General features: G+C 37.0%; 1 protein-coding gene across 2 annotated transcripts in view; it reads right to left on the reverse strand.

Moving 5' to 3' along the window:
• The window catches only part of FIGN (fidgetin, microtubule severing factor), a 138,826-nt gene that overhangs the window by 5,619 nt on the left and 112,378 nt on the right, over positions 1-20,829 (reverse strand). For both annotated transcript variants that reach the window (XM_003483662.4, XM_005671888.3), the window contains one exon: positions 1-5,400. This exon is cut by the window's left edge and continues 5,619 nt beyond it. In XM_003483662.4, coding sequence (XP_003483710.2) covers positions 3,146-5,400 — 2,255 coding nt within the window. In that variant the 3' untranslated portion in view covers positions 1-3,145. The remainder of the gene's footprint in view (positions 5,401-20,829) is intronic.

Raw genomic sequence — 20,829 nt, forward strand, 5'->3', positions numbered from 1 at the left:
GTTATTGCAGTTGTGAAGAAGGGAATTAGGGGCTGTTAAGTGGACTGGCTCAAATCCCCTGGCCAGCTGGTGAGGGATTTGGACTGGCTCATTACCTTACCTTCATTAGTAGCCTTCTCCAAATTCTTAGCAGTCAAAAAGAGGCCAAGAGTATGAAGCCCCATTACTCAGTTGCACTAACACTGATTGTACACGTTCGCTTCTCAGCATGTGGTACCCCACCCCCACCCCGGGCTCCAGAAAGATGGTTAGAAAAGAGCTCATTATTAGGCTCGTCCATAGAAAAGCTCATAATGCTGCCATGGAGAATCAGAGACTCACAGGAGAGCACTACCTACTCAAAGGTCAGGCTTATCTCCCTCAACACATCTTCATTTCTTCAGCATACCCAATTTCCTAAGAGATCAAATCCTAGAATTCGTGAGGTTACATGAAATTCACACATGACTTCAGCTTCTGCCTAAATACATGGATTTTTTGACCACTCATATCTCGAAGTAATTTTAAGTCATTTAAAGTTAAAAGCCAATATGCATGACTTTATTTCCAATTTTATAAATGAGTATAAAACACAATAGTGTAGTCATATATTTGGCATTAAGTCTTACTAGCCACAAAAATGTGGGTTAATTCTGGATTTTCCAAAGTTGTCTAAATAAGATTGGGTTTGTCAAAACTTGCCAGTTGCTTTCAAGTGAACACAGCATGTTGGCAGAATGAAATGTGATGTCTGAAAGATGGAAAATAGGTCAGCACTGTGCAAAAGTAAACCTGTGAGATCAATATGAACCTATAAGCTAATGGAGATATTAGAATTTCCTTACAAAAAGGGACGTGTGCAGGGTTGAGCCAGAACACGATTTTAGTGTTTATTCACTTGTGAGAAGCAGAGGATGTACTTAAATATTATTTTTGTATCCTTATGAAAGGCACTGCTTTTTAATGTGGAATATTTATATGTAAGAACAATTTTAATTGATAGAAAATCCTAGTATATTAAATTCTGGTTCCTTTGCTCAGTTTTTAGCAACAAAAATAAGAAAAAAAGGGAGTAATGATTAAGCATCATAAAATTTGAGAAATATGAAATCTTTCATTAACTTTCTCTATGTTAAGTGTTTCAGAGAATTTTGCATTGTGGATAAAATCAGTAAAAACTTTTCTGAAGGAAAACAAAACAATAACAGAAAGACCTTTCTTGGGGCTTCTCATTGCATTTATTTGAAATTTTTAAAAATGTACATCACTTTTCGAATACATAAAATGCCAGTGTGTTGCAACAGTTTGTTACTGCATCTCTCAACTAAAAAAATGAAGGGGGGGGGAGGAAAAATACATTCAAAAAGCCAGGCTGTTTTGTTTATGCACAGGCAGTGGCTTTGGAAAGCTATAGCCTACACTGTGTCTGTTCAGAGGTATTGCCAAACATCAGTCAGCTAGCAATGAAAAGTTGCACATAAAGCATTAAAGGATACAAAGAAGAACTTTGTGGGTAGCAGGAAAGGAATGGGAAATTAAGAAAAATACTGCATATGCTGTTGAGGTGGGTGTGGATTCAGGTGGAAGTAAGCATGAAGACCTATGTTTTTTGGAAACTAGATTTATGGGAAAAGATGATAGAAAACAAAGTAACATGTTTGGCAAACTAGATTCTGTGTGTTTGTGTGTGTGAGAATATGTGTGTGTGTGTATGTATGTCCACTTCAAATTTTCTACCTGACCTTCCAAGAGAAATGTAACAAAACTGAGGTAGAAATGAACTGTGGGAGCACTACAGCCCAGAAGATTTCAAAATGAGAAGCAAAATTGCACTGACAAGAGAGGAGTCAAAAAGAAGGAGAGGAGACGTGGACGTTCTTTGCGGATACATGTGTAAATTGGTTGGTAGTTTTCTGTATTTGTTTATTTGTTTTGGTTGCTATATTCTGCATTCTGTCAAACAGCATGGCAAGCCTATAAGTTAGATTAGTGAATAGAATGACACCATTCCCAGCAGTTTTCAGAGAGAACTTGCAAACCATCACCACCACCACCACCACCACCACCATTATCACCTCTGCAGGAAAAGGCAGTCCTAACTTTTAGGTACTATGACTTTTAGGTTCCTAAACAGGTCTTGTGGCTGACTGTTCTAGACACTAACACAAACTGAATAAGTAGCTTTCCCTTAACCAGTGTACCTTTTAAGAACATTATCACTTCATTATCAAGGAGCAATGTATGAAGAACTCTTGCAGTTATTGACATAAAGAATTATTCTGCTCTGGTTAATTCCCCATAATTAGTGAAAGAACCTTAAAAAAAAATCCTTCCATTTCTACTTTAAATTGTAAATATTCAGTTGTATCACATGTCAGTATTTTTCTGGATACATTCAAAGTAATTTTCCTTGTTATTTTCCAATCGTTGAGGTAAACATACATTTTAATATAAAGTAACATTGAAGCCTATCCCATTACTCTCAGCAGTAAATAGTGCTTTCAACACATTCCTTTGAGGTACTATACAAATCACAATCACTTTCCTGAGTTTTTGCAGACAAGAACATTAAAAGAAATGAACTGCAGAAATTAAGGTCCAGATTACCGTTACCCTGTTTTACCTGTTCTTAGTTTAACACTGCAGAACAGACAGGATTGAGGAATACTGTTGCTCTTAAAATGGCAAAAATCTGGTTTTCTGTCATAACACAACCGTTCATCTCTTTAGTCCAATAATGTTTGAAGTTAAAGCTCTTTATATTAGCACATGCCACCAATGTAATTGTGAGGCAAACAAAAAATAAAGCACCACTCCAGGCACTTGACAGCAACTAAATCTCGAGAACAGCAGAATGGAATCAACACACGAGGTTCATGTCCTTCTGAAATCAACACACTTGCACCTTGCTCCTTGGTGAGTGTTGTTTAGCTTGAACCGAACTGAGCATCAGCAGATGCTTTCTGTCATCTGGGGCTTTCAAATCAGAAGCTCTCATTGGATGCACTTTTCCCTCCAATCTACCCTGACTCTAAAGATGCAATTTAATCGTCTTCTTCCCCAGTACCCTTTGCGATTTAAACACTACTGGAAAGGGACTCTATACCCTACGTAGCAGGTTTTATGTGTGTGTGCCAACATTCATTACATTTTTAAAAAGAAGTTATCACTGACTGCAACCAAACATTTTGTTCCATTCAACATACATATCAAGCTCTTTTTGAGATATGCTAGGCTGAATCTTGCAGAAAGCATTTTCAAAGTCTTGATATGTAATGGGCCTCAACTGGCTGGGCATAATGGCTGAAAGGTCTGTGGCTGGCATGGCATGGAGGGGGCCCACCGCTGCTTCCTGACACAAATGAGCCACATCTAGTCCAGAAAAGCCTTCTGTGCGCTGGACGAGCAGTGCAAACTCCTTGTCATTGAGACAGTAATTGTGCTGTGAGAGCAGTTGTACTATTATCTGGTGCCTCGCTGTGCTGTCAGGAAGTGGGATTAAAAGTCGTTTCATGAAGTACCTCCGAAGAGATTCATCTATTTCTTCTGGTTTACTGGTGGCACAAATTACTATGATTTGGTCCTCAGCCGAAGTTAGAACAGTGTCCAGCTGCATCAGAAATTCGGTTCTCATTCGACTGACTGGACTATGTTCCTCACTCACTTGAGAGGAGAGAAGCATGTCAATGTCACTGACAAAGATCACCGAGGGCTGGCGACATCTGGCCACAAGGAAAGAGGCATGGATAATTTTCTCTGCCTCTCCTAACCACTTGGCGACAAGTCCAGAACCAGCAATTTTGAAAAATGTGGCCCCTAACTGACTAGCTATGCATCTGCCCAATAATGTTTTGCCTGTTCCCCGGGGCCCAAATAAAAGAATGCTCCGAGGTAAGGCTGTCAGTCCACTGAATGCATCTGACCTCAACACTGGCCATAAAACCTCTTCTTTAATGACAGCCTTTACTAGATCGAGACCAGCAATGTCATTCCAGTCCACTGGTGGTCCTTGGGTGATAATCTCATTGGTTACCAGGTCAATGAGGTGTGTGTCAGTATTCTTCAGTTGTTCGTCCACAGAGTGGTTGGATGAGGTAGCTGCACGGAGTCCAGGGCCTTGCATTGGGTGAGAAAGGAGCTGCCTGTGCTCATCCCCATGCTCACTCATTACTGGTGATGTATACTTCCCAAAGGATTCACTGGATCTTGATCCCAATGAATTTTTAGCAGTACTGTAGGAAGGAGGGGTCAGAGCCCTACTGGACTGGCTGCTGAATTTCCTTTGCTGTTCAGAGGACATTAGCTGCTTTGTTGGCTTAAATGCTAAGGATGATGTTTCAGCACTTCTGTCAAAGCCATTCCCCCGATTTGAGTTTGAAATGCTATTGTCGGGCATTCTGTCACATAGACTCTGTGTAGATCTCTGTTGGCCATAGCTGTAATTTCCATAACTGGAGTCCATGTCTCCCTGCCCTGCCATATAGAAAGCTTTCCTTTTGAGAGAACTTGCCGAACTGTTTGTCAGAGCCGAGGGTGCGATAGGCGTCAAACCATGACCCTGGTAGGTGTAGCCAGGAACAGTGGTGGGGGGGAGGGGTGTAGGAGCGGGAATTCCTGAAGGCAGGTATGCCGAAGGAGGAGGGGGTGCACCCCCAGGGCTGTACCCAGAGCCCACAGCAGTCTGGGGAGGATAGCTAGCAGAGGGATAGCTGTAACTGGAGAGGTTAGAAGTCCCATTATAGCCTGGGACCAGGGCTGGTGGTGGAGGAGGTGGTGGAGGTGGCTGTAGGAGCCCAGAGCTATGCAAAGGAGATGGATGAGGTGAAGGAAGTGCAGGTGCTGGCTGGCTACTATACGTAGAATGCAAATATGAGCCGTTGTATCCTGGGGCATATTCCTGAGATGGGAGCCCTGTATGAAGACTAGGTACAGTGTGGCTTCCACAGGTACTACTTGAATAACTAGGTTCTGTCAGGTTGCTGGCTACCCCAGGAGAGCTCCCTATACTTGCAGAGACATCTGCTGGAGGGAGGGCTGAACTGACTCCAGCTTTGCTGGCAGTGATAACATCTGGAACACAGTTCATGGGATAAACAGCGTCTGAATTCAAGGAAGGCTGCCAGGGTTCGCTTTCATTTTTCCTACCGTTCACTAACCCTGATGGTGCATCTGAGTAGTTGCTGAGTACAGATCGGTCCACAGGGCCTTCCAAAATGCCTGAATACTTTTCTGCATATTTTTTTAGTAGGTTGGATGCAGTTAGAGCAGATATATCATCATTTGCCCAGGCATACTGGTATGTGCGCTGCAAATGACCTCTGTAGGCTTCAACTTTGTGGGCAGGAGACCGAGTGGTGGAAGTGATGTCAAAGTGCTGTTCTGGCCACTGGGCATGCTCTGGCGTCCACTGCATCTTCAAGCCTAAGGATTTGTGGGACAAAACGTTAATTAGATCGGCATCAGAACTGTTAAAGCTCCCCCCCCAACTTATTTTATTATCTAGTATTTTCCACCAATGGTCATGACATTATAAAGGATTTCCACAATTGATAATACCTCTCAGGGTCTCTACAATGCATATTCTTTAAAAGGGACTGGATTTCAGCCCTGTATAACAAATAAATTGAATTTAAATGAACGTTCTGTAGAAGAACTATTTTTTCCATTTTTAAGTAGTAAGCAAATGTATTTCTGCTAAGCCTATCAAGTTACTTGCTACCCACACACAGAAATATACATATGTACACACACATTCCTGTCAAATTAGAATTTAGTCACAGGGTCTTATGGTAAAATACGCATACATTTTAAATATCTAGCATGTGATAGTATTAACGTGCCCTATCTAGCTAGTCTGTCTGTTCACATCACAGTTTCTGTTTTATATTTTAACCAATATAAAAATGAGACACAGCTGACAGATCACATCTAGGATACCTCTCTTATTTGGTACTGAACACCTAGTTAGCACAGTATAATGCTCCCTGCGCAGAACAATATGACACAGACATAGCAGGTCATTCCATAATCCAACTCTCATCTAAAGTGGTCCACGACAGTTTCAAATCTGCTTCGTGGAGTGCAGCAAAGCAATCTCCCAGGCAGCGCTCCATCGCTTTCATCGCACAAAGCCTACAACTCGGTATGAATTACAACTGGCTCCTTTCTGCCTCTCAGTTCTGTTGTTGAGACTGAAAAAAAAAACAAGCATCACTTGTCTGTCGGTCTTCTAGCTAGCATTCTCCCTCCTTCTCTTATCCTTCCCTTTGCCTTACAGCCTCCAAGGTACTAAGAGGGGAGAATATATAAATGTAAATATACATATATATACACACAAGTATATATGTATGTATAATAGAGAAGCATAGATAGAAAGGAAAGAGGCAGGTAAAAGGGAGGATAAGAACAGAGAATCTGGATTCTAACTTTTTACATTTATGAGAAGCAGTATGTGGCATAAAGCTGAAGAGTACAACTAGAAAATGAGATGCTATGTGCAACTCTATCATCTGCTGGATAACTAACTGAAGCAAGGTGACTATGAAGCAAACTATACAACAAGAGTATTTTCTCCCTTAAGAGAAAATAAAAAGCAGTTAGAAAATCATTTGGATTTTACAATTTAAAGAGAGGTCTTGGACATCACCTTATTTCCCAGATTAGGGAACCAGTACCCAAAGGGATTTATAATGTATTCTTAGGACTCAGTTACAGAAGTGCACTGGAACCCTGTTCTATTTCCCAATGCTGGCTCATCCTATCCTAATCTCTTCTTGGTTCCAAGGCTTCCTGTTCTGGTATAGCTATATTAAGCAGGTCTTCTTAATCTCCTTTGTATTACCCTAAGTGAATTTTGCAAACTGACTTGTGCCCTCTGGCAGAGATTCCTTGATAAGGAGGAGGTCTGGTTTAAATGAAGCATCTGTGGCATCGGCTCCCTTCTGAATTACTACAGTCTATTTTGACAGCTCTCACCTCTTCTGCTTTCCTCCTCCAACCTCTTTAGCTCTTCATTGCCTGACTTTGGCTTCTGACATGGCCAGTTTTGACTTACTGAGCTAAACTGAACATAGCACAGAGTTTGGTAACAGAATGGCATGTTGATTCCCTTCTGACTCCCTCTTCCTTGTTTGCAAAACCACTGCACCAGACACTGGAAGTTAATTAGCAGGATGATGCTGTGCTAATTGTGTTAATTTACAAGGTTTTAGTCAAAGAGAATCATGCCAGGGCTGGCACTGCTGTCATGCTTCCGACTTAATGATTAAGAAATATTGAAAACAAGGTGGGAAGGATTGCAGTAATTACACAATAAATGAATAAAGCAACAGGATTCATTTGCAAATATATTTTACTGCAGTTGTACTCATTTGCATTTGGATTTTTAAAAAGATCCATGTAGATATTCATTTGCAAATCACCATCTCAGTTAAATTAAGTCTGAATGCTGCACTGTCATAACTTAATCAAGCTATCTATATATTATATATATAATATATATTAGTAAAAATGCTAAACACCTTACTTCTCTTGTATATGCAACAGATTCTTCACCTTCCTTTCCTTCATCTCCCCTGAAGTCTTCATGTTTCCCTTCTAAAACTCTCTTTAAAAAATAATCTCATCAATTGTAAAGAACATATTGTGAAGTCCTGATGAAGTGCAGCTTGTATCATTTCACTCATAGAAACTGGTGAGTAGGGGGCTTCTAGGAAGAACTAAAGTGATAATCTTAATTGTTTCTGTTTTCTCAATCATTACTTTTTAGAGGGGGGGACATACCCCTCTAAATGACCGAGACCACACTTAAAGGGGAAAAGATGCAATTCTAATGAAGCAGCATTTCAGGAATCATACTTTCATTAAATTCAACTGGAAATTATTAAGAGCAAATCACCAGGAACCAATCGCAAGTAATCAGTATCTAAATTCTTCTAGTGTCATGGGATTTACTTCAAGCCTTATAAAAAGGAGAGAATATTAATGTGACTGTAATGTAGAGTTGTCTTAAAAGACCTACAAATTCGTTACTCCTGTAAATTATTTCTGGGGAATTTCTGTTAGGATATTTTTTCTTTAAAATATTATCAAAATATATAATTGAAAAAATAAGAATACACATATGCTATGAGTAGGAATTAGACTGATACAGAAGAAACATGAATAAATGTCTTGAAACAAGGTCTCAAAAAAATAACTTGAGTCACAGGCAATGGAATTTACCACAAATACAAAACACACAAACACACCCAAAGAATCTGGCTTCCTTTAAGTAAGCTGAGCTAAGCCATTGTTGGCATTAGTTAACATACATAACAAACATTCTTAAAAAGTGCCCATTAAAAAAAAAGAAACTGGAGTTCCCGTCGTGGCGCAGTGGTTAACGAATCCGACTAGGAACCATGAGGTTGCGGGTTCGGTCCCTGCCCTTGCTCAGTGGGTTGACGATCCGGCGTTGCCGTGAGCTGTGGTGTAGGTTGCAGACGCGGCTCGGATCCTGCGTTGCTGTGGCTCTGGTGTAGGCCGGTGGCCACGGCTCCGATTCGACCCCTAGCCTGGGAACCTCCATATGCCGCAGGAGCGGCCCAAGAAATAGCAAAAAAGACAAAAAAAAAAAAAAAAAAAAAAAAAAAAAAAAAAAAAAAAAAGAAACTTTTTGTTTTAGAGTAATTATTTAAAAAAAAAAAAACCAAAAGGGGCAACTTTCACCTGTATTCGCTTAAAATTTTCCTTGTAAATTAATCATTTGTAAAATATATGCACAAAATGATTTTCGTAAGTTATAATCACTGCAGAAGACAGGATTATCAAATTTAAATAAAATAGGTTGGCCCTTTTCACTAGGCATTTCTGCATAGTTTAGCAAAACTAATTAAATTTCATAAGATATCTGGTTCATCTGAAATTAAGCAAAGATCCAATCCATCAAAATTATTTGGACCAATTATATGGAAACACCATTGCCTTTTGATTCTCATGCTATTTTTGGATGTGCTTACTGAGGTAATTGAAAGTTTATTTATTCATGCATACTAAGTAACAGCCTTAGCAGGGCTGCAAAATTTAAGATTGAGATTTCATTAAATAACCTTAGGGAACAGAATTATTCACATCCCCTGAAACATGAGTATTTATCCATTGCTTTAAAATCACTAATAGTATTTGAACGTGTAAGTTTAATAGTTAAACCATAAGCTAGTTCTTAATATTAGCAGGAGTTAAGAACCCAGAGTTTAGGAAACTGTCCTGCCTTAGAACCACAAAGAGCTTGTTCAGCAGTTTCTTGGAACTTTAATACTAATTGGAAGTAGCACTAAACTTGTTTTTGTTGGTATTATTATTCTATTTATTGGTGGTGATATTTCTGATGTGAAATGGAAGAAAAACATAGAGCCAAATATTCTTTGAACAAAAACTCATGCTCCCTTTGATTATACTGCTATTATCTGTGAGTAAGCAGCAGCACATGTGTGTCACTTAACTTGGCACCCAAATAATGAGTTCTGAAAACAGTTTTTATATGGTTTTTTTTTGGAACATAAAGAGAAAAACCTCAGAAACAATACTATTTTAACATTATTAGAAACATGACTCCATAACAATAACTCCTACTGCTATTTAGAAATAGCTTAAATAGGTACAATAAAAATTCAGAAAACAGTGGAAAATAAGAAAAATAGCTCTTTAAGATAATTGAAGAAAAGTTCCAAAACATCAATTTTTATTTTTGAAAGGATCAGAAAATTCTTGATACAGATGGCAAATTTTACAATACAATGTATTTGTTTTTAAAATATGTAATAGAAAATATGTAGGAGTTCCCGCCATGGCGCAGTGGTTAACAAATCCAACTAGGAACCATGAGGTTGCGGGTTCGATCCCTGGCCTCGCTCAGTGGGTTAAGGATCCGGCGTTGCTGTGAGCTGTGGTGTAGGTCGCAGACGCAGCTCAGATCCTGCATTGCTGTGGCTCTGGCGTAGGCTGGTGGCTACACTCTGATTAGACCCCTAGCCTGGGAACGTCCATATGCCGAGGGAGCAGCCATAGAAAAGGCAAAAAGACAAAAAAAAAAAAAAGTAAATATATAATGTATGTAAAATATGTAATAGAAAATTGCTTTTAAGATACTTTAACATGTGTTATAAAAGTATGACAGATACTACAGTAAAAAGCCCAAGCATTTTGTTATGTTGTTATAGGATGAATTTATGTATATATAAATGAACAAGTCTATATTTCCCATAAAACCAGACAATTTGGATAACATTTTCCATTCTTATCATTACTGACCATTTTATAACTTATGTTTAATTTCTAAACAGTTGCTGTCTCATTGCTTTACTTCCTCCATTTTACTCTTTAACTGCTTTGAAACAAAACTGTAACATCCTTCAAAGTTCTGTCATAGCTTCAAAATGATAAATTGTTATACAGAAAAATGCAGGACATAAAAATAATTTTCAGATTAGGAGGAAATTTGGAATAAAAGGCTAAGCCTGCTAGAATCTATTTTTAGCACACAGTCGTGGAAATACTAATCTAAGGCACTCAGTACCCCACCCCCACCCCAACACACATATGCTATTCAGCAGTTCATGAGGTCTAAAAAAGTTGCTTTTTTCTACAGGTTCCCATAGGGTAATTCTGGCTGCTAGGGACTGTGCCTTCATTTGTTAGGTTTTTCCAGACTTCCTAAGGGCAGGGACCTGAGGCAAACACCTGCAGGCGTGGCGGGCTTTCTCTAGGAAAGCTGCACAGCTCTCACACAGGCCTGCACAACATCACTACACTTTTTATACTCCTTTGGGCTATCATACCTCTGAACCTTTCGTCATCATTTTTAAAAAAATACTGAACACCATACTTACTGAGGTTCTCTCTAGTAAATAGTCACTACAGGGATAAATACAATAAAGTAATTATAATAGTTTACAGCCTCCTCAGCCTAATAATACAACAGATTCATCATCTCCTAGGTAAGGAATGGCAGAACTAACACACAGAGCATTCAGAACTTCAAATGGAGAGTAGCAAATTCATTGTCTAAAAAAATAAGAGTCTTCTGAGAGAGGGTCTACAAACTTCCTGGTATTGAAAACTGGTCATATGCAGTAGCTACTTACCATCACCTTTCAAAGGGAGAGATGCCCAGTTGAAATTTTCAACAGACTAGGCAGCATTCTCCTTTGTCTATCAACTCTCATAAGCCAAGAGGGCAACAGAGCATTATCTAGTATTATCTGTTTTAACCCATTTGATCTGAAATCTTCTTAGTCTATTTCCCAATACCAAGGCTGAAAATGTGACGTCATATCTAAAAGTAATATCAGGCAGAAAGTGAGGGAAAGAAGCGCAGAAATTACATATTCTCTTTAATCTATTTAATTAGGCTCCATCCTCAGAACACCAAAGTGGGAAGTGTTTTATAAGCTGAATATGATGTAGGGACTGTTAGTCTTAATTAGTCAACAAATTGAGGGCCCAGTATGTATAAATACTTGTGGTTCAGTGCTAAGAAGTTAAATCAAGGGAATCTGTTTTACCCGACAATGAAACTTTTCCAGCATTCTGTCTTTATAATTTTACATTCTCATCTCTTAGATTAGATTCTTTGATTTTCAAGATTTGGAGAACTTTAAAGTGACCTAGTCGCCAATTCAGACAGCCTCAGTTACAATTTGGTACTTCATTTACCATGGTGTCCTGTGGGGTTGAACTCCATTTTGTCTAACAGTGTCTTATTTGGAGGCAAAACGATTGCTGGGATAGAAAGGGACTAGAGAAAACAAAAAGAAGGTCCTAGAATTTTGTTTGAAGAGTGAGTACCCCAAGCTTGAGAATCAGACCATTGTTTCTGCACTTCATACCATCACTTATTTGACCTAATCTTGGTGATGTTACATAAGTATATCATGTTCACTTTTTTCAGCTATTAAATAATGAGTATCATATACCTTATTGGATTATTATTAAGGTTACCTAAAGCATTGTAATATTTGAGAAAATATTTTCTAACTATAAACTGCTAGATAAATATTTCTTGTCATGCTTTTATTTCGAAAAAAATCAGAGGTACACTAAACGCAAAACAAAACTGACTAGACAAAAAAAATTAAAATCACTCCTAGAATTTATAAATCACCTTTTCTCCAACCTCTGGACAGCTACTGAACTGAAAAGGAGTTTTTCCAGTGGGAATATTAGTTATAAGAAAGGTAGAGAAGTTCTTTCATACTCAGCAAAACAGAGCATGGTCTCCTTAGTCAAAATATTTCAAAAATACAAAATATTTTTATTTTTATTTACTTATTTATTTTTTTGTCTTTTTGCTATTTCTTTGGGCCGCTCCCGTGGCATATGGAAGTTCCCAGGCTAGGGGTCCAATCGGAGCTGTAGCCGCCAGCCTACGCCAGAGCCACGGCAACGCGGGATCCGAGTCGCGTCTGCCACCTACACCACAGCTCACGGCAACACCGGATCCTTAACCCACTGAGCAAGGGCAGGGATCGAACCTGCAACCTCATGGTTCCTAGTCGGATTCGTTAACCACTGAGCCACGACGGGAACTCCCAAAATATTTTTATAGTATTCATTTATTTTTAATGTATTTGTGATTTAACATTATAGAGACCACAGCTAAGAAACAGAGGTTTAAAACCAGTTCACGATGATCTCAGAATAAGATATTCTATTTATATAGCAATACTGTCAAAAGTTTCTCTTTAAATCACACTTTCACACGTCAAGACTCCAAACTGTAATACATTTTGCAGCAAATTACCCCCCCATTCCACCTTATTTGCATAAAGCAATCCTTTTTTTAAAAATCACAAGGGCATTTTTGGCTTAATGGTCCTTAGTAAATATAGCTGAAATACTTTACGCTCTAACAAAGAGAAACCTGACAGTCTGAAAGCAGCATAAGCCTATAACCATGTTTTGTTTGGCCAGCAGAGTTTCAAAAATCAGTCATCTTTACATAAAAGAAGCTCTATTTCCACATTTCCCACTTTTTCAAGATAAACTGAATGATCTTATAACCCTAGACCTTAATCTTGCCTGGCAAAACTGTTGGTAGAATCTGAGCAGCAGTTGCCCCTTTTGGACATGCATGTCCTCTCCATTTTGTCATGATGCCACCACTCCCCACTACAACATCAGGTATTTTTATGGTATCTACCTTTTATATAAGCAATTAAATTTATAATTTCACTCTGAAGCTTTATGCTCCAGTTTTTTCACTTGAAAACTAGCAAGTATAGTACACTACAACTTTTCAAAAGGGTAGTGCCTTTAGAAGAAAGTTTTTCCAAATACTATTTGTATATGCATTCCTGCTCTCTTAATCAAAGCACAGGGAAAATATCTGTTGCTTTCCTTGTTGATTCAGTGTCATTAATACAGCAGTGTAAAATGAGAAATGAATTCAAAAAACTGGTTTCCAGGAGTTCCTGTTGTGGCTCATTGGATTACAAACCCGACTAGTATTTATGAGGATGTGGGTTTGATCCCTGACTCTGCTCAGTGGGTTAAGGATCTGACGTTGCCATGAGCTGTAGTGTAGGCTGGCAGCTATAGTTCCAATTCATCCCCTAGCCTGGGAACCTTCATATGCTGCAGGTCAGGCCCTAAAAAGCAAAAAACCCAAAAAACAAGCCCCCCCCCCAAAAAAAAACCTGGTTTCCAGACTGTCAATATTTCAGTGTTTCCCCTTTGCTGTGATTTATTAGATACTTTTTGTAGCTATTTTCCACGTCAGTCCCCACCATTCCTAATGTGCTCCCTGAATATTCCATAGGTTCTGATTCCACAAACCAAAACTTCATTAATAGTAAAGCATCACCTATTAGTCAGTCATGAGCTGTATTCAACTTTTGAGACATTGTTACTCCCAATTATGCTGCTTATTCTTATAGAAAGTTGTTGGGTAGTTGCTATCTTGAAAAGCAACTGATCTTGTCCTATATATCATCATTTTGGGCTTTAAAAGCAAGGATTCAATGTTGCAGGCACCACAACTTGGTATATAACTCATCCTTCAATTAAATTTGTGGGTAGTTTATGATTTTAGTCAGTTTCCCTAAAATGCATTAGATTTTATTCACAGTAACATAATGTTCACTCATCAAAATGTAACCAAATATAAAAATGACTATTTTGCCAATATTTCAAATGTGGTTAAAACTTGGTATACATGGGTCTCACAGGTCATCTTTTCTTTCTTTCTTTTTTTAAATGGCCGCATCTGTGGCATATGGAATTTCCTGGGCTGGGGATCGAACCTGCACCTCCCCAGTGATCCAAGCTGCTGCAGTTGGATTCTTAAACCACTGCACCAGAGCAAGAAGTCTACATCTCATCATTTTTAACATGCAAGACGTAAAAGAGTAACTTGCATTTATGAGGGTAAATGCATAAACACAACACAAAGCAAGCTGCATGGATGAAAGAAATATCACTTTTAGGCTACTGGGCTTGCATTCAATATATGATCAAGATAGCCTATCACTTAAAGCAAACCAGAAAAATCATAATCGCAATTCAAATAAATACTTATTTTTTCCTGTGGGGGTTCTAAAATTTCCAGTACTCAAATCAAAGTATTTAGATGAACACATATAATCAGGCTCACATAAAATCAATGTATTTTAAAATTATAGTTTAGATTCTTTTTTTTTTTTTTTTTTTTTTTTGCAGGGGAGAGTTTTACAAACGTTTATGTAGACAATTTAATAATAATCTAAATCAAGTAAAAAGCAGTGTCCAAAATTCTGTGTATATCCTATTATAACTGATCCAAAAGAATACACAACTATGTATATACCTGCAATTTAAAATTAGCAAATGATTCATGATCTGAAGCTTAGTATTTAGTGTTAGGTGTCACCAACTATTGCAAGGGAAATAGTTTGAGGGTTAGTGGGTAAGAGGACTGATTTTCCCAGGTTGAATCAAATGTTATTTTGTTTATTCTACCTCTGTGAATGATTTTAGACAATCTGTAATCAGTTTAAATAGTGCTTTGTCGTCAACCTTTAAAGCTGTTACTTTTGGCCTTTCTCATCTCATCTTTTCCCTTTTTCCATGTAAGTTTTCAATCCATTAAGGCCATCTACCCATCCCCCAGTTCTTTATGTCATACAAAGATCATCAGGACACACCACATGTCCATAGGGACTGCCAGGCTAATGAATATGTATGTTCTGTGTCACAACACAGCACTCCCCTTGTTCTGCAGGATCAACCCTCTTATGTGTGTAAATAACAGGTGAGCTGTAGCGTGCAGGGATAAATGGGGTTAACACAACCTGAAAGCCCCATGCTAGATTCATGCTATACAGTCTGTATGATTGCTCCAGAAAGAGAAATTCAAATACCAAAAGTATTGTGCATTTTCTGCGTTCTGAATATTTATTTTAAAAAAGGACTCTGCTGAGATAACATCACTATCATCCTAAAAGTCTGAGGTTATTCCAATTGATTCTCAAGATACTGTTGTGCCGTATAAAATAAATTTGCGCTTTTAATTAATGCAAACCAGGCATGGTACCAGCCCAGAATTAAGACGTGCCTGGTTAATGTCCTTGGTCACACTCCTAAAATGTTATGTTAATCATTATGTGTACATAGTGCTATTTGAAAACAGTTATTTGTATGTGTCTATTCTATTTCAAATATATAAATGCAAAGCTCAATTTAGTTATATTTAGGCTGAACTACATTCATTTTTGCCCAATACACCATGCTGACATGGGTCAGTAAACAAATTCAGAATCTCCCAAGCTACGCGACCTTGTGTAAGATGGAATTTGCATTCAGCTTCTTTTTGTGTTCTTCTGGAAATTTACTCTAAAAAGACAGTTTACATAAAACAAAGCAGATAATTAAGACTGCTTATTTAAGGTGGAGGTCTCTTTCACATAATTAGAAAAAGGAGTAAGAATATTATTTACATATACGTATACACTTTTTCAACCATTCTTCTTAAAAACTCTTTGCTTAAGGTGACTCTAAAGCCCGGACAAAATTTGTTTGGTTTATTTATGCATTTTTCTCATTTTGGCAATTCGTGCATTAATTTTTAATGAAATAGCAAAATAGTGCCTTGGACTTTGATAAAAATATTCTATAGTCAGGGCTGGGTGACATAGTGCATTAATTCAGTGTCCTTCACTCCTGGGACCTGTGTATAATTTAGTCCAGGCTGAAGAAAATAACTTTGATCTGAAGGCAATGGAAAAAGCTACATATGAAAGTAAACTGCTTTAGAATACAGTCAACGTGGTCCAGGATTAACAGTGCAGAGCTTTTAGTAACAAAAGTAGTTTTCTTAGCTATCCATTCTTCCTACATGGCCCCGTTCTATGGTTTGGTGAAATAAACGTGAGCACCACCTATAATCAGGATGCTCTAATTTCCAGATAAACAGAACATTGTTAAAGTGCAGTGTGAATGACAGTTCCGTCATTAGAGCTGTTGGCTCTTCCATTTGTAAAAACAAAGAATGCTGCATAATGAGACAAGCAGAAGAGAAAATATCAGCATCCTCAAAGAAAGTGGCATTTCCTGTCCTGGAGGGGGTGCCCAACAAAGTAATCTTTGTGAAAATGCTAACAATAGTGGGACCACAAGCAAAGAAATTGTTTCTTCACATTCCATCTTGAGTGTGTTCTCTATAACAATATTCAACTGCCAGTTTCATCTACTATTATGATAGAGGCCATTATGTTTAAAAAAAGTTTGGGCTTTGTAATAAAATGGTTGATCCAGTGGCATTTATCACATGAAATACAGATCCCTTTCATTTGCTTATAATTCTACATTAATTCCAATCCAACTCTCATCTGTTGTGAGACAAAAATAGCTTATTTTGTCTCTATAAATAAGAGACAAAACAGCGAAACACAAAGTTGTTCTCAATACTGTCAATAGAATTAAGAGCTCTAAGGATGTTACTTCTATATAGTCAAAACTATTCTATAATTTTATATTTCTCCTTCGTAATAATGACCTATTTTATTGGCCTCAGTTATGGATAAGCTCCAGTATTTGCCGAAAGTTTTAAGGAAAAGGAAGATTTTTCCAGTCACATTTTAAAATTAGCAGATAATGTGAAAGAAATTTAATTCAAAATTTGCTAGATTTAGTTGCTTATGTTAGAAGAGTAAATAAGTCAAATCTTCCTGCTGCTTCTTCAAACTGCCTGCATCGTATTTACACGAAGCCCCTAAACAATAAGAAAAACTGAACCCTACAGGTAATATAGATATGTTACATAGAAAAATTAAATCAGGTGCTTATAAGTGTGTACATAAGTATTATGTCTGTAGTAGTGCAAAAGTTTAGAGAAAATGGGGGAAAATGACAGAGAAAAAGGAAAAGAGATTTTTAAAAATGCTTTCATCCTAAAAATGATCTGCTTTATTAACTTTATTATTTATAATCTTAGAATCCAAAGTACATTCTAAATTATATAACTAGTATATAACACATAATATTTTATAAAATATCGTAAGCATTACTTAACATTTTCTTCAGCCATATATTTATCATTTGTGGCTTGAACCAAGTCAAATGCCTCAAAAAGTTTCCATACTTATCAAACTTAAAAGTCTTATTTATAACCTTGAAATGTATTATGAAGACTCATTTCCTTAATTGCATACTCATTTGGGGGGATATCTGGACTTAACATGTGTAAAATTTTTTAAAAAAGGAAACTTAACAATATTATTATTATTGACATATTTTCTCAATTGCATTCAGAAAGAAAAACACTTTATAAGAATCATTTGAGATGAAATGTTTTAAAAAATCCTTGAAAAGCAAATAATTAAAATATATACTAATTGAATTACTAAAAGCACAGCACACCTCTTGTAGATTTAGAATTGTCTTTGTGTTTTCTGAGCAAAAGGTGTTTTTGTAAACAAAGTAGGAAATACATGGAATTAATGAATCAAAGGTCAAAAAGTATATTCCTGTTCACTGAATTGACATAGTTGGAACTGGTCTCTCTTTAAGTAAGTCATTTTTAAGTATCTGAATACCCACAAGAACACTGTAATTTCATTTATATCTGACTTTCAGTCTTAATGGTCATTGCATGATCACTTAGCTAACTTGTAAAGTTTTTTAGGTTAGGATGTTTTATTGTACCTTATCTTTTTTTTTTTTTTTTTTTTTAATGCTTCTACCTCCAGCCATTGTTTTCATGTTTTACTTTAGAGATTATTTTGTCCAGTTCAGTGTCAAAAAGTATTTTTATACTTTAAAAGTAATCTATTCAGAAAATATAAAATAGGAGTTACGTCGTGGCTCAGTGGTAATGAACCCGACTAGTATCCACGAGGACGTGGGTTCGATCCTTGCCCTGCTCATTGGGTTAAGGATCTGGCATTGCCATTAGGAGTGGTGTAGGTCACAGACACAGCTCGGATCCTGCATTGCTGTGGCTGTGGCATAGATTGGTGGCTACAGCTCTGGATGCAACCCCCAGCCTGGGAACCTCCATATGCTGTGGGTGCAGCCTAAAAAAGACAAAACAGAAAGAAAGAAAGAGAGAGAGAGGTAAGGAAAGAAAGAAAATATAAAATAGCGGATTACATCCATGGCCATGGCTCTCAGAAACATTAAAATGTTGCCAGAGTATCCAAATGATAGCAGTGACAGCTTAATCACTTATTAAAGGCTTTTTACATTAACATTTTTTTCTTTCAATTTGAGCAGTAATATTCAGGCATGATTTAATAAAGGTTAGCTGTTAAATGAAGCTAAATAAACATACTTTTAAAAACATTAAAATCAAGTTTAGTCTCTAAGGAACATTTCTTTACACTTTCTGATACCTTAGTGCACATTCATAAAACTTGGCTTATTTCATTTTTCCTTCAATATTTGTATTTTTTTAAAAAAATCTGATAATTAGCATACATAGTCCAACAGCTTTCTATATTGTTATGATTTTAAATAGAAGATACATGGATAAAACATAATGAAACGGTGAGTCTCTTAATCTGGAGAATAACCTCCACAAACCAAATAGGAATGAATTATTTTCAAGTCTCCATCTCATTTATAGCTTTATATTCCTAAGGGAAAGGAAAAAACATTAAAAAAAAAAAAAAAACAAAGTAGAGAGAAACTAAAGGTGACCTTAGACATATTAGTCAAGTCAGCCTTTGATGTTTTTAAGCAAACAGGATTGTGACTCTACTTTGTCCAACCAGTTTTCCGGTGTGTAAAATGGATGATGACTTGAACAATTCTCTCTTCATTAGTGAAATGTGGAAAGGAAATACAGAGGTGGCTTTTTATTTTTTAAACTCTATAGTGCATTATAGCTAGATTCTGAAGCATCAAGGAAATGTGTGTGTATGTGCGCGCTTGCGCGCGTGTGTGTGTGTGTGTGTGTGTGTGTGTATACAGCTAGACAAGCTGTCGTAATTGAAATGAAGTCTAATCAGACTCATTACTGTTTTCAGCAATTTGCACCACCAAAGATGCTTATTAGGTAACTGTGTTTAATAAACCACTCTTTAGAAAAATACCAGTAATGAGCTCTTAACAGCCAATCTTTAGCGTGAATGTAATGTGAAAAGTGTTCCTAGCACTGAATAGATTTTCACATTTAGTAGTGTCATAATTAAGCTCCATGAATTGTTGCTGTGATGTTAGAGTTATTAGAAAAATCTTATTTTTTTCTATGTAAAAATCTACTTGGAAACGCAGTCATCTTCTATTAGAGTTGGATTATATTCATCGTACAGCAAATTTTCGGCTAGTGCCAAGCTGGTCAAAAGATTTTACAGCTGAAGATTTGTTACACATGATAAGCAAGGATTTTACGACTGATAATTGATGCTATCTATCAAGTCTTTCCTCATCAGCATCCCCACCTCCCTGACATTTGATTATATATGAAAAGCTACCCAAAATATAAATGTATTGTGATCATTAAGGGGAAAAAAATTGCATTTCTATCACTGAGTTAAACATGTGGAAAAAAAGGACATTCTGAAAGGAATATCTGAAGAAAATGTTGGCCTTTCATAATGGCAGCTATAAATAACATTATCTTGCTTCATTGGATGTTATTCTTAAAAATATTAATACCATTTTCCTCCTTGAATCTTCCTCTTTGCAGCACTATTTACTAAGATCTTAACATTAAAAGACAGTATTGTGGGTACATATTTATATACACAAAAGATGGTCATGAGAGTTAGCTACTCTTTTTATTGAGAAGGGGAAAAAAAGTTACATACTTCTAAAAAGAGGGGTTATTTCCATGTGAGATAATGCATGTATTAAAATAAGTGTATATATATAGCGTCTACATTGATTAATCTATGAAAAGAGTATATGCAGAGACATTTCTATATACATAAAATTATATAGACGGGATTAAAAATATTTTTTGAGACTATCTAAATGAGATTTATAAGGACTCTCTTGAGCTTGTCATGAAATGTCCCACAGATAAATACGTTTGCTAAAAGCAACCCAAAAGACGACACAGTCAGCTTTGGTAAGAGATTCTGAACATTCTGAGACTAGGCCATAAAGATAATCAATAAATGAAAAAGTACAAAAACCCCCATAGAAACCTTCTAGACCAAGAGTTTATACCCATTCATGATAAAATGTTAAGAAGGATTCTGTTAGTGAATGACTCCTCTTCCAATACACTCATTTCTTCTAACCTCAAGCTTCACATTTCCTAATTGGAGCCAATAAGCCTCCATAACTGTTTTCAGCTTTCTGAATCAATAGAGCTATGAGAACTGAGACTGTCAAATTAATGGCTTGTTTCATCTGATTTTGTGGATTGCACTTCTTTGCATTACA

The sequence above is a fragment of the Sus scrofa genome, chromosome 15, assembly GCF_000003025.6.
Source record: "Sus scrofa isolate TJ Tabasco breed Duroc chromosome 15, Sscrofa11.1, whole genome shotgun sequence".
Taxonomy (NCBI): Eukaryota; Metazoa; Chordata; class Mammalia; order Artiodactyla; family Suidae; genus Sus; species Sus scrofa.